General features: G+C 40.9%; 1 protein-coding gene across 1 annotated transcript in view; it reads right to left on the minus strand.

Annotated features, from left to right (window-relative positions):
* Window positions 1–17,531, minus strand: part of LOC103772420 (transcriptional activator GLI3-like) — a 187,193-nt gene that overhangs the window by 36,807 nt on the left and 132,855 nt on the right. The window contains 1 exon segment of the mRNA XM_008939750.1: window positions 15,061–15,262. Coding sequence (XP_008937998.1) covers window positions 15,061–15,262 — 202 coding nt within the window.

Below are 17,531 nucleotides of genomic sequence, written 5' to 3' on the forward strand. Positions count from 1 at the left end.
AGATCTTATTACAAGAAGAGAGAAAATCAATTGGTTAAATGTGTTCTGAACACCATGCTTGTCATATCACTCATTTGTTTGCAAAGATGGAAAGCTCAGTTCATCCAGAATGTCACCTAAAGAATTTCCATCAGTGCCGTTTGGTTACAGAAACTGATGGATTAACCTTTCCCCTCTGAAATTGGTGATCAATGAGTTTCAATGTAGAAATATTCCAATGGGAAAGCACTTCTCCTTCTTCCAGTTAAACAACATTAAATGTCTATTAAAGCCCATTATGCATGTTAATACCTGTCATCACTTCATTACTTCACCGTATTTCCCAGACTACAGTGACTTTGGAGGAAATTACACTGCCATCTAAGGACCTATTCTGTGGGTAGTGCCAAAGCATTCTTTGTGTCACACTCGAGAAATAAATGGTGTGGAACTAAATCTTCACACACAGGAATACAAGATTCTCCTGTAAACATCTGCCAATAAATTACAATCATATAAGGGGAAAAAAAAAAAAGGAAGAAGAAAAAGTGTACTCATTATTTTTTTTTTTTTTTCTTAAAAATATCCAAACAATCACAGTTCAAAAGAACCATACAGATTTAAAACATTAGGTCTTAAAACAGAGGAGTGCAAGCATAATGCCTTTTAAGAATCAAGGCTGCTTCTAATGTCAAAAGGGTGGATTTAATCCAAATTTAGTCTGGATTCTTAATTGCTGTTGCTGTTAAGTGCATTAACAGAAAATACTGCGATACAGAAAGACCTAAAGTCATTTCAACCATTTTAAGTAATAATTCTACAGAAATTCTCTGTTCATTAATCTGACTATACATTTTGTCTGTTTAACTACAATCCATAAAGACACAGCTTCAATGTGATTACATTACTATTATTCTTGGTGAGAACTCTGCATTACAATAGTTTGCCCATTTAGGACAGAATATCATTAAGAATACCCTGGGAGAATTTTACTGGTCTTTGAGGAACTCTCTTTTCATTTTGCATTGTATTCTTTTTAATAAAGGGAGGCAGAAATGTAGTGAAAACAGTAATTGTTCACAGCAAGAGTTAGAGAGAAATCAGTAATAATATTCAGTTATTGCAGCTCTATAGTCCCTGCTAGTGTTCCTGTAAGCAACCATGAATGATTACAGCACGACTTAGCTAAGGTAGCCACTATGGATGATTGATAGGACATTAATCAAAAGATGCATATCAGGCTCAGAATTTGTTCACAAGCTTTCTTCTAATAGCTGATTTCATGTTCACTGAGCTCTATGCCAGTTTGTTCAATTTATTCTTCAGTGTACAAGCCATTCATCAAAGAACACAATGATTTAACACCCCTTTTCCTTTTTAGTGAACAAACATTACTAAGTGTAACTACTCGGGTCTGTTCATTAAAAAACATACAATTACAATGTCATACATGAGGCTGAAACAATGCCTCCTCACTACACCCTGGCATTTTTTGCTTCCATGCCAGTTCATTCTGCATATTTCCAACACTAGACGGCACCAGCCTGAAGGTGCTACCAAATTCACCAAGATCAACAAACGCAACCTAGAAACAATGTAAATGAGATATTTTATTTCTCTGCAAGTGGTTAATGCCTAGGCCACCATCACCCTTCAGCTGAATCTGTTTAGAAGGAAAAAAAATAAGAGGATTGATTTCACAGGGAGCTCCAAGCACACAGCACCCCTGGAAATACAGGTTGTTTTTTTCCTTTCTAGGTGTTTAAGCATGCACAACAATGGCTAGCTTTGCAAGTCTAAGTTCAAAACTTTGGTAATATTCTTCAGATCCTACATGATAAGAAGACAAACTTAGGATTATGTCACTAGACATGTCAGATTTAAGACCTCAGATCAGACATGTAGATCCTGCCCATCACTGCTCTGGGACTACAGTTACACAAGCACCTGCACCTAACACTGATTTTTTTAACCTATCCAAAGCAAGAGCACAGGAGATCCCTCCCAAACAGTTCAGGAGAGGCAGGAAGGAACTGCTGTGGTCTGTACAGATCTGTTTCCTACTAGGAGGCTTACCAGGTGCCACTGACTAGAGGCTTGGGAACTTGGATGTTGAAGAGGAACCTCTGGCCCCAAGCAGAAAACAGCCAGTGGTGTCCTCCAAGACGTACATGTGCAACAGGCACCTCATGCAGCTCGTAGTTTTATGTACTGGAGTTGGGCAAAATTCTCCTCTCAGTCCCTCTAAAGATGATAAAAGACTGCTGGGCCAAGAGGGTATTTTTGGTCATGCACCCCTCCTTCACATTCTATACCCCATATGGAGTAACTCAAGAAGTGATGATGCCTCCCCAGCAGCAAAATACCTTTTTACCTCCAGGACAACAGCAGCTCTGCTTTAACACACACAGTAACACGCCTTACACCAGGACAGAGCAAGTGCTCAGATGGTAAGTAAGTATATTTGCTACTCCCCTCCCTATATAAATAAAAATGGCTTCCAACAAAAGAACAGGTGTTACCTCACAGAGATGCCCTCTTTACCTACATCTGCTTTAACACCTTGCAAATGTCTAGAAGGAGGATGCTAAGCCAGACATCGCCAACTTTCATCCAACTTTTGTCCAAGCAAGCATATTTGCAGGGTACAGCAGAGGAAACAGAGATCACCTTAGCTACTGACTCTTACTGGGAAACAGTGACACTAGCACCAGATGCATTAAGACACAGCTGGACAGATGTGCTAAGGAAAGGAGGAATCCTTGTTTCTTTAGTATCTTTCTTTTGCCCTATGATGAGCAGCAAGGGCTGAGTCTGAGGCACTAGGATTTTCCTACTGAGCTGGACAACCTGCACTTCATTCCCTCTCCCTCTGAACTTCAAACACCTCAGACAGACATGAAAAGGAGACTGTCAGGGAGCAGAGGAATTGCCAGCACAGCTAAGGGGAATACTCAGAAATGGCAACAATGGTTCAGCCACCACGGTGATTTCTTAAATAGCTCAGAGAGCTGCCTTCAAATAATTCCCCCCAGCTGTTTCTGGAGAGCTCTTCATAAGGCGAGATGACCTGGCTGGGTTTAACGTCACCCCTACGCAAGGTGCTGTCACAGGTCAGGCTGGATGATTTTTTCTGATCTGAAAAGATCAGAAGGATCTGAAGAGAACAGAAGGTGGCAGGTCTGTCTCTGTCTTTCAGAAACCATTCAGGCTGCTCGACAATAAAGTTGTGGGCCAAAAAGAAGAAAAAGAAATCAAAGCTCGCAATGCTGCTGGCACAGAGCACTATGTTGGGATGGGGATACCTGGACTCTTGCCCTTCCTCCCAAAGTTTTTAATGCACTTTGTTCAATAACTCTTCAATACAGGATGAGTGAAGAATCCCCACACCCAGAGTCCCTTCAGACACCATGGGATCCCTCTGCCTTGACTGGCAGCCATATGCCCTCCTGCTGGCCCCACCAAGCTCATGTTCTTTCTAGCCAGGAGGCCAGCAGCAGCAGGAGGAAGGGTGGAGAACAGCACCACCTGGCCTTGCCCACTCAATCCAGCCATGTCTGCTTAGACACATGCACCAAGATGGCACCAGTATTGCTCAGTAATGGTCTAAAATTCATGTCCAGAGGCAGGAAAGAAGACCTGAAAGTAATCATTTTAAGAATCCAGAACTACTAAAAACAACCACCAGATTTTTTTGAAAGCTATGAGTGGTTTCAGAGGCCTCAATTCGTGCCACGTTTCTTTTAAGGCACCTTAAAGGGACTGCATTTCAGACAAGGGGTGCTCAACAATTCCAAAATCCACATGCCAAAAGAACACAAGACGCCTGCTCCATTTGTTCCTATTTTCTAAAACACCAATCACTTCCAAAAAACCTTGGACTCAGAGAAGTGTAAGTGAATTATGAATCTTCTTCCGTCTACCTGTTGAGAAATGAAAGTCTACACCACTTGAGGGAATCTGATTTGTATTTCTGTTACAAACTTTTTTTAAATAACAAAGTAGAAGAGGAAAAAAAGAAAATGAATGCACGTAAGACCACTTATGAACTACATGCAGGTTATCTTTTTGGTTGTTCAGTTTCATGGGGGATAAGGGTTAGAAAAAATGTGTAATAGTTCTGCTTAAGCATTCAATAACTCATATACACTGACAGAAAAGCCCATCAGTGATATCATTTATTTTTCCATATTGTAGGCTCCTGTGTGTGTGTGTGTGTCAGTCTGTCTGTCTGTCTGTCTTCTCTTCAGCAAAGTCTCAAACTCCCTTCACTGGAGGTAAAGCAGGGCAGTGAACTACATTGCAATTACATGAGCACATCAAATTTTAAGGAACAGCCTTCAAGAAGAAGAAAAACAGACATTATAATCAAAACCAAACTTTGTGGCTACTTTGTGGCTGTCCTACTAACAAGGTCATCCAGATTCTGGTCACAGCTGTGGAATTTACCGCAAAACAGCTGTGAATTCAAGTCAGGAAAAATTCCTTTCCTATACATTGCATAGGTGTGCCTAAGAAGACAGGCTGACACAAAATTAAGGCGGAGGACATCTCAATTTTGTGAACGCTGTGAAGATAGTTTCATTGTGTCATGATAGTCTTCTTTTCTTGGCAAAAACAGTGAAGGGATCTTCTTTGTATATCACAGTTCTGCAAGACTTGATGCAGGTAAGTCTTGCGAAAGTAACAAAGTGCATTGGGCAGTCTGCTTCTGCTTTGCAAGGTTTTAGGAAAAGAGCTTTTCAAGCATGTAAACTAGAGGTCATTCAATGAAAGCCATAGGTGAACAACTTGAAAAAGATCTAAAAAAACCATTGGTGGCCTTCTGGAACAGCTGCCCCAGCAGGCAGACAGACAGCAGGTTCATATGGGACTAGACAAGACCAAAGAGAACAGGTCCATGAAGAGATACTAAAATAAACAAACAAGAGCATGCACTTTGGGATGGCTCATCAGGCTGGTTCATGTGCTTCTTAAACCACAACCTACTCTTTGCACCATCAGAGGCAGTTTGTGTGACTGGACAGTATCTAACACCTATCATTTGACCCAGTGGGACTTGTTAAGTTTTAAAATATTTATTTTTCCTTTTTTAAATTTCAAAAGGATGGATTTGTTTCTTTGGGATATCTTCATTTATTCATCTAGAACCACGTTATGTTTATCAAGTTAAAGTTTTCTTTCCTATCCTCTATCCCCACTCTTCCCTGATGCAATTCAAGACAAGCACTTTGTTGTTCTACCCAGCACTCATCATGCACCTCCCCCTTCACAGCCTCTTCCTTTCTTTTCTCCTTTCCATATTTGAAATTACTATACCCTCTTCCTGTACAGTCTTATCATCTTTAATATGGTGAAGTCTCTTAATTCACTGGTATAATTTTTCAGACCTCTGATCATTTTCCCTGCACTTCCTTGTAGTACTCAATACACTGCATGAAGCCTGTGGGCAAGAGAAACTGAGAAACCAGGGTGCAGGAACCCATGAATAACACTGGATGAACACCTAGACTTCAACAGAGTTTTTATTCTTTCCTTACAACAGGCCAGGATTTCACCCTTGGCTCTTCATGTGGATTTTCAAAGTCAAAGTTTAGAAATGTTAAGGGGCAAACAAGGACCCTTGCCGTTTTACAAATGCACCCAGCTACTCTTCAGGAGAGCAGCCCTCTTAAATAATTCTGAAGAGGGATTGACTTCAGAAGGTCCATAAGTGCTGTCCTAAAACCTAGGCCCTACAGACATCACAATCTTAATTGAATTAAGTCATAATACAAGTTATAATTAAATTAACAGTGATCAAATACTGCTTTTTACATGCTCAGATGCTCTTTTGTTTCCTAAGTAAGTAATGTAAGAAACAGCTTCATTCATCCCACGGTAAACTGGCAAGTAGAAGCCACAGTCCAAAATGGGGGATGTAAGGGTGGCTGGGAGTTGACCCATGGGTGCTGAGGGTGTCTACATGAGCTGACTTCATACACAGGAGTTTGTTTACATATTTTGATGGAACTCTGTGTATGTGTAATGTGCAGCCAGGAACATCACATAGTTAGCTGTGGAAAGCTGCGAAGAACCAGCAGGACAGACTTGTAGTCTGACCCCAGGAGATGTAGAAGAGAGAAAGCCAGTGAGTCCTGCTTGGACAACACCCGGAAGGGGAGCAGCAGCCAGGAACATCACACGAGAAAACCATCTCCTGCTGTTTTGAGTTGTTGGCAACAGAGATTTGTGTATATTCTTTGTAAAAAAACAGGAGTGAATAAAAAGAAGTTTCCAACTCTGTCATCTACTTCTCCTCCTGATGGAGACAACCTGCAAGAGTGACTGCTGACAAACTGCTCAGGTCCCAGGAGTGACAATGTACTCACTCAGCAACCTTGCAGCCCTGAACAGGTTTGTGGAGTTCTTACTGCTTCAAGCATCTTAGATGCAAAATGAACCCCAAATGGTGTTACAAGAAGGGAGACTCTAAAACTGCACTTCTTTTTTTGACCATTCTACCCACGATTTATACAACATTTTTAGTGATACAAAAGGAGAGTTTTGCTTTAAATCCTGTTCTTTTCCCTCTACTTTCCAACTGGCAACACTGAGCTTTGAGTACACAATGCAGACAAGCCATCAGTTGCTTTTTTGGCTTGTCACTTAAGTAGAAGGGAAAACGATATCAGATTGTGACTATGAAACCAGACATGGTATGGTCTTAAAAGCAGGTATGAGATTTGAAATCCTTTGAAATAATTTTTCAAAACTGACTAGGTTTCATGAATATCCCTCTGCAAGTGTAATATTGACATGTTTCATTAAAAACCACTTAGAGACCTAAGTCATCAAACTGAATTTGTAAAAAGACATATTCTGCATCTAATAAAGTATAGCACATATTATACTACTTTTTTTCCGTTTTTTTGTCAAATAATAGTCATCATTTTACAGTTGTGTTTAACTTACTGTCCTGGTTCCGTGTAAAAAGGGGCTCAGGGCAGGACCCACACGGAACAGAACTATGTACTCGCCTCTCCCCCCACCGAGAGAGAGAGAAACTTTTGAAAAAAAAAAAAAAAAAATGAAATATATTGTTCAACAAGGAACAGAAAACGAAAAAAGGGAGGTAAGGAAAATAATATATACAAAGATTAGGGGAATAATACAAAAAATAAAATATACAAAACCCTCAGAAATGGTTCCAGGGTCCCACGGAGTGAAAGGAGAACTTTCCTCTCTGAGCTCCAAGGCAGGAGGGAAATTAGAAACCACTCCCTGCCTCTTATCAGAGCCTGTGTGGGAAGGGGAGGGAATACAATGGTTTCACCCCCACCCGGGGTCCTCCCAGTTGCTGGAAGGTCACGACCCCATTCCAAGCCTCAAACCACAACACTTACATACACTGTTGCCTCTCTTTTCACTTTTCTATTACCAGTTTGAAATGAACAGAGTCTGTGGTTTGTACTTTCTCTTCAGCTTACCATATTACCTATTCTGCTTTATCTGCTAGGCTAGGAGAAATTTTGCTTCATGAATACATTGCTATATGCTGGAGTAAAATGGAATAGTTTCACTGAGAGCAACAGAGCCACACTGATTAACCTCATGTGCTCAGACAGCACTGACAGATTTGTCCTTCTCACTGTTCTTCTCAGTCCTGTTCAGGAATCCTTAGTATCCTGACCGGACTTTGCATCAATGGTACCTTGCATAATTCATCGGTGCTCCCCCCATGCAAGCTCATAAACACTTCAGAGAAACATAATTTTGAATTAAATTCATGGCTAAGCATTTTTTTTGTTTCTAAAACTGGAACCATTTATTACACGGAAATTGCCAGTAAGTACTTGTTTCTAGGGCTTGAAAATGAAATAGTAAAGTGTTAAACTCTAGCACACTTCTCTCAGCTCCAGAACTTTCCCGTAATTAACAATGTGCTGTGTCCAATGACTTCAAACTCTCAGTAACATCAAACCTGTCTGGAGCAAGTTGCTTCAAACTGACTTTTAATTGCAAGATCCATGACACACACATTTACAAGCATCACACTTGTATATATGTGCACCTGCACATGTAAATGTGCATGCAACATGCACCTATAAGGTCTGTATTTTTATGTTGCTTGACTCCTTACAAACTTTCTGAAAGCAGAAAATTGCCATTTGTGTGTATTTGTGGTGATAAACATCAACCACTTTCTAATGCAAGATGTGGGAGATCTCCAGAACAATCTCCCTGAACACCACCACCCTACAGTCTATATGAGCTTTCTGTAAGATGTTAGCTGAGGAATTACATTTCAGTGGAGCCAGACTTGGTGCAACTTTCTGTAATATGGATGAATTTTGGTTTTAGTCACTTTCTAGACACTTCTCTGTCATTCACCTATCTGGAAAGAGGATATAAAATGAAGCTATTATGGCATGACAAAGCATTAAATTCCCTTCTTTAGATTAACCATACACAGTACAAGACCATGGAGTATAAAGCTCTGTGCTGTCCACATGTGACATGTCCATTTATAAAAGGACCTATTTCAGTGGGGTTACACCTGGTCTGAATTTGGCCCAGTATGAACTGCAACTAAACCCTCATTTACAACATACTACGTGTAGAGAACTAGAGACCTTTTAATGCAAGAAAAGCTTCCACCCAAAGTCAGTTTTGCATGTCACTTAGATCCCAACAGGAGTGATAATAAAACAGCAAAATACCTGTAATGCTCACATGATTGACACACTTTTTATCCTGTGCATCCTACCCTAAGGAGTTTCTTGTAAAACACTGCTGAATATAGTGTTCTAGCTGTTCTACTCTAAACATGTCCTTTTTAAGATTAATTTAATTGAGCAGCATTTGATTGTGTCCTTTACAGAGAATTAATTACATGACTATAAAAACTTAAAACTTACAGTTTAAAACAGAAATTGTCAGTAATCTGGGCATGGAGTTGAGCAACTGAAAACTGAAATCTGCATATATGACAAAACTATTTTGAGCAGCATTGTGAAGAGCTAACAGGTTATCTTTAGAGCCAAATATGCCAGATGAGTGAGCAATACTGGTATCAAGATGTGTATCAATACTGAAGGGGAGTCCAAGCTACTCACGCATCAGTTCACACTAAATTAGCTAAGCCAACTCGCAAGTACTTGCTTGTCTCGATGCAGACTTCAGTGGAGAAATGAAAATTTGACAATGTGAAGCATTACCAAAAACATGTTAAGACAAATGAAACGGGAAACAGAACTCAGAAAATCATGGTGCATTTGAATTGCTAGTCCTCTTCTGGAATACTACTGCATGTAGTAGAAGAAGATTGTTTCAGACAATACAGGCACAAATGACAAAGCAAGAACTCTCTAAACAGTGGACTGGAAACAACCATTTGCCTCAGAAAGGAGATGAGTAAGAGGAGATATAATAAGAATATATAAAATATTGAATAAGGAAGGAAGACTGAGAACATGAGGGTTCCCTGTCTTGTAACTATGAGACATTCTGCTAAATTCAAAAACTGGATAACTTACACTGACAAAAGGATGCTCTTTGCTTTTTTTACACTGTGCATAATTAGACTGTTGGGGTCTCTGCTGGGCATACTTTCACTTTTTCTCTGTGACAATCTTACACTTCATTTGTATATCTTAACTCTGGTTTTAGTTCTTCTCTCTGTGTTTGCCAAGGGAAACTGGAGAAATTAATACACAGTCACCTGTCTTTAAATACAGAGCAGTTCAGAGAAGAGGGCACTAATTCCACAACAAATGCTCTATACAGGGATCTTATAAGAGATGAAGAAATGACTGAGAATCCAATACCTGCTTGCAGAAACACAGACTCTTGTCTTCCTCTCTGATATTAATCCACTGGGGCCCATGCTCACCCCTACAAACTTGGCTATACCTTTCTACTGCTCTTTGTGAGAGTCTCCTCACCACCACTCCCTGATGTTCAGCTTCAGGTATGCCCAGAGCAAAGCGAGAAGAGCCAGAACAGCCAGGATCTGCCTGTAATTAACAACAGTATGTTAATTGCTCCTTCCTGTTCTGATGACATCAGGGAAGCAGGGGCAGAGCCTGGGGTGGGGAAGGCAGAAGTGCTGCTGTGCTTTCTAAGTTGCTTTCAAACCTTGGAAGAGATCTCAAAGGGCTCCCATGAAACTGAATTTTAATACCTTATGAGATGGGTAAGGTGTATTCACAGTTACATCTGCCTAAACCCAGAGAAAGTCTCTTGTAGTAGGTGGAACCATTCCTGATTTAAACACCTCATAGCTGACAGGGAATTCAGCTCATTTTCTGAAAACTGACTGTGTAAATTTGGTATCACAGCACTGCTAAGGGACTAGAAAAATACAGAGATTCTGAATTTCAGATAATATAGAACATGGAGTCTCAACCTTCTGTGTTTATTAAAGACCAGCTAATCTTTTGTAAAGGTTTTGAATCAGTACTCCTAATGTCATGGGAAGTGATTACCCCCTCTATACTCACTCTAGGCTATGCTGCCTCTCAAAAAGAAGTGCTACTGAAGTGCAAAGTCTAATAATTGTCACAGGTAGCAGATATAACATTAAGTACATCCTGACAAAAGATTAATAGCAGGGGTGCTGCACTGCAGGGCTGAGGCAGGTAACCAAATGAGTAAATGTCAAATGAAGGATTATCCTCATTTGGTGCTATTTCATACGCCTCCTTTCTGCATAATCTCTCCCAGCTGAGACCTAAACCAGGTGTTTTCAAATGCACAAAGTAGAAGCTCTACCTGGTGTGCTAAAGGAGATCCACTATTAGCTGTCAGCAGGAGCAACATCTTTTCAAGTGCCCAGCCAGCAGCCAGGATAGAGCATTACACTGCCAGCCACAAAGCACCCACCGAGTCAGGCCCAATCTGGATTCTGCTGAACTAGAATTATTTATTATTCAAACTGCAGTGGTGCCCATGTCAAGGGCCAGAGCACTTCTGTGCTCAGCACTGTAAAAACAGAGCCCAAAATGTGGTTCTTTTCACTTGATTTCATCCTCAGCATCCCACAAGGCTCATACAGAATGTAAATCTTAGCCAGAGGATTTACCTCTTTTAGCCACAGCAAAGACAAGTGAGTTCCTGGAGACACTTTCTTAAGCCAAGTAGCGCCTCTGCAAAATCAGGTTAGAAGGCCATTGAGCCTTTAAATCAGATCTACCAGAACTAAACTTGCCCATTATACCTCCATGTGTTGACTCATCAGCTTTTAGTCATGTGCCCACACACCCCTTTCCCCCACAGCAGGATTCACAATTTGTTCAGTGCATGAGTTACACAACAGTCTCCATTGAGATCCTCTGGTGGGCTTCTCCTCCTTGCCCACAGTACTGCCCATAGGCCTTCCCTCCATTGTATTTAAACCATCAGAGAGTGCATAATTACTGATACCCTCCTGAGCTTCTCTACTGTGCTCATCACTGTATAATCTAAGTGCTTCTCAAAACCTTAATGCTTTCAGCCTCCCTCAGAGGTGAGGGGGAAGGACTCATTTTGCACAGGAACAGGAATCAAAGAAAGATGAAGGTAAAAAGTACCACTCATTGTGGTTGCCCAATTTCAGACATGGAGACCAGATCTCCCAGGTCAGTGAACATGACACAGTACATGGTATGTTCAGAACAACTACTGTCACTAGCTTCAAGCCATGGCCGTGAAGCAATTTGGGTCCTCTGCAGAATTAAGAGTGGTAGGCTGGGCCTCCAGAGGAGAAACTGTGTGAGCCAGGTGGTCACTTCCAACCGGCTTGCCCAGCATCAGCCTGGGACTGTGTTGCAAGAGTCTGCCCTCTGGGCAGCAAGCAAACCGGTCAGAGGCTCCCTCCTCTCTCACTGCTGCCTGGGACAGGTGAGGCCAGGTCCTGTGGCTCTGGCTCATCCAGAGAGGACACAGCCTGTGCACTAAAGCAGGCTGAGACCCTGTGAAAAAATACTGTGCAACCCTGCAATTAAGGATGGCATCAAAGCACAATCACAAGGGGGCAGTACCTTCATTCTCCTCAATGACTGGCTTCTGCAAGCTTTACTTGGAAGCTTTTTCTCTCTTCTAGTGCAATTTTATGTTCTGTTGTATAAAAGCATTTTGTCAGCATGCTTAACCTGGATGGTTCCTGGTCTGACCCCTCTGACTCCAAAGATTGCTTTCTTTTCCACAAGGCTGCTATGGCTGGGCATGCAGCTTAACCTCCACAGGCTGCCCAAAGAGGAGCCAGGTTAACCAGAGCTGCAGCTGCAGGGAAAGGTCCTACTTCCCCTCTGTAGGCCCTGACTGAGATATGCCGAATGCTTCATCTGTTTAAAACATACTCATAGAGACTACTTTAGGCCTTATCAATTGGCTGAATGGCACAATCTCTCAAGAACAGCAAAGGTCATTCTACAGCATCTAGGCAACATTCCTGGCAATTTTTACTTTCAATGAAAAGGTAGGAAGAGGTCTTTTCATTTGTACAGGAAAGCCTCTTCTTCCCTGACTTCCTTCTGATAAATTAGTAACTTTGCTGACGCTTTCTGGGAACACTCAGTGTTAGGTATATGCCATGAAAAATGCTGACAAGTGTAATCTGATTGGGCCAAGTCAGAAGTGATTTGAAACAACATCTAAAAGTAGGATTGTGTAAAGTTAGGTACAGTTAATGCTACTGATGTTGCCTAAAACACAAATTCTTCCTGTCTCTCAATTCCATTCAGTGGCCTGATGAACTGTGTCATTCTCTTGCAGCAGCTCCTATGAGATTTACCTGCAAGTTTCCAGAAGCTGGGATTTTACAATAGGAAAAGGTTTTTTTCTACACTTCGATCACTGTTGCAGACAGGATATCAAACGGGATGAACCTGTGGGTTGATTCAGTACAGCAGTCTTGTGCTGAATGCATTATTTACAAGACAGTGAGTTGCAATAAATAAAGTTTTACTGGTGGTCTTGTTGCTATTTAGTCTTGGAATTTATTAAAGCAATGAAATGTGGCTTGGATTTAATACCTCACGTTACTGTTTATTTTGGTGTAACTCTTTTGTAGACAGATTCACATGGGAAAAGTGAAAGGTCATCAACAGAGGTGCGCTGCAAAGCTAGAAAAAGAGCTGGCTTTCTCCCTTCCCCTCCTTTCCACCAGGAGGACTGGAGACGTATGGTTGACCAGGCATACTCTTGTCAAAAATATAAACAAAACATTAACTCAAAGTAGTGTGAAATTCTGGATTATGCCTTCCTGGAAAGTATGACCAGAAAGTGCAGAAAGCTTGGGTCAGTCATAGGCTCAGCCACACAAGCCTTGCTTTCTTTGGTGACTCCACAAGACTCACTGTTCCACTCCTCCACACCCTTACTCAGTCTCTGCCCGTAACTCACTCCAGCTCTACAACCATTCCTCTGACTCTGGCTTTGCAGGGATGGTCTTTAGGTTTATGATTCTACGTGTCAAAACCATATACCAACCATTTCAAGTTGTAGAAGAGTAAAAGGAGAGAAGATTTATTCCACTGTGGAGACCATGCCAACTTTCATGCACTATTTGCTTTACCAAAGTTACAAGCAATGGAAAAGAAGGTTGGTAATTGAAGTGCCACCCCATCTTAACGACAGTGGGGATAGTACACCTCCACACAGGACATGTATTTAACAGATGTGGTCCAAAACTGCTGCCAGCTGTTGATATAAATCATATTCCACATTACAGAGCTTCATAATTAGGACTGTGGTTGCTTGGATTGCAGAGTTATATTGCAGAGCTATGATATCATACCTGTGAAATACTATACAACTATTCAAGCACATCAGAGCTGTGAAGCATGACTGTTCAAAAGAAGTGCTTAAAAAACCCAACAGCACTTATATTAATACCAAATATTTACAGTGCTGTCACTTGCAAAGCCTGGCAGGCTCATGGTTTCTAACACATCAGTTCCGTGCCCCATTTTCTCCAAAAGTGCAAATCCCCCAGAGCCAGTTTTTTGAGTGTCATTTTTGCTGGAGAGGCATGTTTGAGCCTTCCCAAAAAAGGGTCTTTTAGATCTCAAGAAATAGCTGTGGGGACTTGCTCCTTTGTCTCTTTGCAAAATGAAGGTGGAGTTTGCTTTTTAGCCAAGCACCAGCAGCAGCTGGTCTTTGTACAAGTGCCATAAATGCAAACCCTTTTTTTTTTTTGAGATTTTGAAGAGGTGGGGGATTTTTCTTGGAATACCAAAGAGCTTTTCTCAGTTAACATATAGGAACATCATAAATACAAGAAAGTTCTGCAGTTGCATCTCCAGCTTTTCTGCTGCTTCTCTCTTCTTCCACTCCCTTTCTTTGACATTCTTGCTTTTGTTCCCACCCCCTGTGTCTTCTTTGCTTCCTTCTCCTGTACAACTTCTGCCCATCTCTTCCCTCACTACTCTGCTTTTCTGCCTCCTGAACAACGATTTTTGGCTGTTTTATTGTACATGAAAGTGAAGTGGTCAAGTAACAATCACACCATTTCTGATCATAGCAGATGGTAACAGTACTTCCTTGGTAAAATAAATAAACAAATAAATAAATAATTTAGCCACAGAAAGTCTAATTTGTCAAGAAATTCACTAAAATATGAAAGAAAAAAACAAACAAAAAAAACCCACAAAACAAAACAACAAACCCCTTGGAGATGAATACCAAGAAGTTCTAGCCAAACATTTACACTGAATATTTTAATTTAACTGCTTTATTCTCTGATGATTGTAATGCAGGAACATTTCACGGCCTATTACATCTATGGACAGAAGAATCCAAGTGACATATGTTACAAACCTAACCTAGAGCATCTTCTCTGAAAACAGATTCCTGAGCACAAATAACTGCTCATCAGATGGAGTACTACCTGCATGGGACAATAACATGCTAAAAAGTCCTGTGTGATTACCTTTCTGAACAAGAAAAAAATAAGTGGCTTGTACTTTAAATTAAGCTTCAATGAACGTACAGTACAGAAAATGCAAAACACACATTCAGAAAAAATAGTTAAAGATATGAGTATACATTGACATTTGTGTGTGTGAATGACACATAAATGAGAATACACAAAAAACAGGTAAAAAAGGCTATTCTTACCTTATTGCACTTGCAGATAAGTGGCCATAAGAACCACTGGCTGAGGAACTGCTACGAGAATTATTGAGAATTGTGACCAAGGAATTTGGAGACGTCCTTATCATGGTCTGAAGGTCAAAGCTGTGGTCAGAGAGAGGGGATATGGAGAGCGTGCGCTTGCGGCTTGGTCGAGCTGACAGTCTGGGACTCGGAAACCTGGCGCCTGGTACGTAAACACAAATAATTGTCCACCAAGGCACTTAACAGCATTTATTTGTTATCAGTGATGGGTATGGGGAGTTGCAGGACACCAACACGCTGTGACAAGCCCACTCACTCCACTTGTGATCTACTGGCTACAATTGAGGAAAATTAGGAAGGAAAATCTATCTTCCTGTGGCTTACCTCAGGGGAGCTCTGTTTATTAATGTGAAAGCAAGATGATAAATTGCTAAACAAAAGGAAAAGACTTTTATGAGTTATCCCTCTCATTTCTGGTGATTTATGAATCTGATGGCTTCTTAGACATTCACATCATTAATTTAGTCATGAGGAATGAGACAGTGGTTCAGATCTGGGCTACCAGCAAACCCAAACCCACATCACTTTGGTACACACAGCCAAAGCTAAACTTGTAAAATACGGTGTAGAAATGAAGAGGCAGCTTTTTCTTTGTTGACTGTAATTATGTCTGGTTGATACTTGATGCAAAACTAAAACTCAGGACTCAAAAAAAACACTAAAAAGAGCAGGTCTATCAGCAGAAGTCAAACTGACATTCACAGCATTAGACTGAGAAAGAGTAGGCTTTATTTGAATTTGTCCAGGACCCCATGATATTCTTGTGTTGGGGTGTACAGGGGTCTGTAATGGCCAAACTTCTTTAAAACTACAGATTAAGCTTTTCAAAGCAGCAAAGAGAAGAAAACCATACAGATACCATTTAAATACATATTACATTTCTATATTTTCTGTGTTTCTCTGAAAGTCTCTACCCCTTCTGCTCTTTTACCATGTCACCCCAATTCTCTGAAGTCCTGATATAACACCTTAAATTTCTTCTCTCTATTTAAATATTTTCACTCTCAGTTGAGACCTAGAAGGAGAGAATTAGCTTCCCCACTGTGTACTGAGCTACTTCCTTTAACAGTTTTGCTGCTTCTACCTTTTTAATCCCTTTAACCTGTAGCAAAGGACTGAGTCCTAACAATCCTTACAGCCAGGGTCATGCAGGTCTTGGGTTTGATGCCAACTCTGCAGCTACTGCTCCCAGAACCCCTGACATTCTCTGTAACTTGCTAGTCGTTCACAGTTGGCCACAAGCCTCCATTATAGGTCTGCCCTTCCTAATTCTTGCTTATGTCACAGTACCCACGACCATTTTTCATCAGAGTATTTAAGCTTATGTGCCTACCATTAACAAAGAGAGGACCCCAATTAGACTCACCTCAAGGACAGAGCTGGATCAGAATCTGCCATTATATTTTCCTTAAGCACTTGAGTAGGTTGCCCTTGGTTCTGTGCATGCTACACAAGATTTTAATCTGGTATTAAAATCTCCTATTTTATTGCTGCTGTGACTGTGTGATCAGGTTGTCATTTATAGTCCTCCTCCTAATCTGTGCTTAGATTTGCCTCAGCTAGCCAACACAGGTGTCAGTTCTCTATGGCATCTGGGTAACAACATTTTTTTGTCCTCTGTCTCCTCAATAAGCCTCAGCCCACACCAGTCTTTCAGTGAATACTCATGCTCTTGATTCATCATTTAAAACTCGGGTATAGCCATTTATGTCTTCCTAAAAGCTATTACATGTTATTTTATGTAATCGGTTTTATCTCCTTTTTATGAGTTTGCTGTTGTACTGTGTCTGTTTGATATTTTATTAGGGCTTCGTGGCTTTCAAAGGTGGAGATCTTTTATTTGTGCTAAAATAAAAATCAACAGTGATCAGCAGCTATAAGAAGCTGCAACATATTTAGGAAGGAAGTGCAAGATACATGTCATGGTAAAATAAAAATAGCAATATTTTGTACTTACATCTTCCATCTACCACTTTCCCCTGCTGACTGCTCAGCCAGCACAAGTGAGAACACCACCCCTGAAGTCAATAGCAGTAACTTTATTTGCCTCAGTTCAGGATACAAGCCAAGTGCTTTACAGGTGAATAAACTCTGTTATCTTAGTTTTACAAGGGGATAGCTGAGTACAGGTGTACCTGGTTAAACAGCAAGTGAAGGGGACAAGGAAGACCTATTAGACACTGGATGACCAGCAAAATGGTCCTCAAAAAAACCTCAAGCACTGCTCCCACAGTATCATGTGTTATTCCCAGCCCTACTAATGGTGTGCTACATGACAGCAATAGTTTGCAGTCATGTGAACATAACTATGAACCTTCTGTTTTCCTCAACCTGATGGGCACAGACCTCATCATGCCAGCAAGAAGGCAGCAGAGATGCTCAGAGAGGACAAGCACAGCTCCCACTCTTTC

The sequence above is a fragment of the Merops nubicus genome, unplaced genomic scaffold, assembly GCF_000691845.1.
Source record: "Merops nubicus isolate BGI_N331 unplaced genomic scaffold, ASM69184v1 scaffold20794, whole genome shotgun sequence".
Lineage (NCBI taxonomy): Eukaryota > Metazoa > Chordata > Aves > Coraciiformes > Meropidae > Merops > Merops nubicus.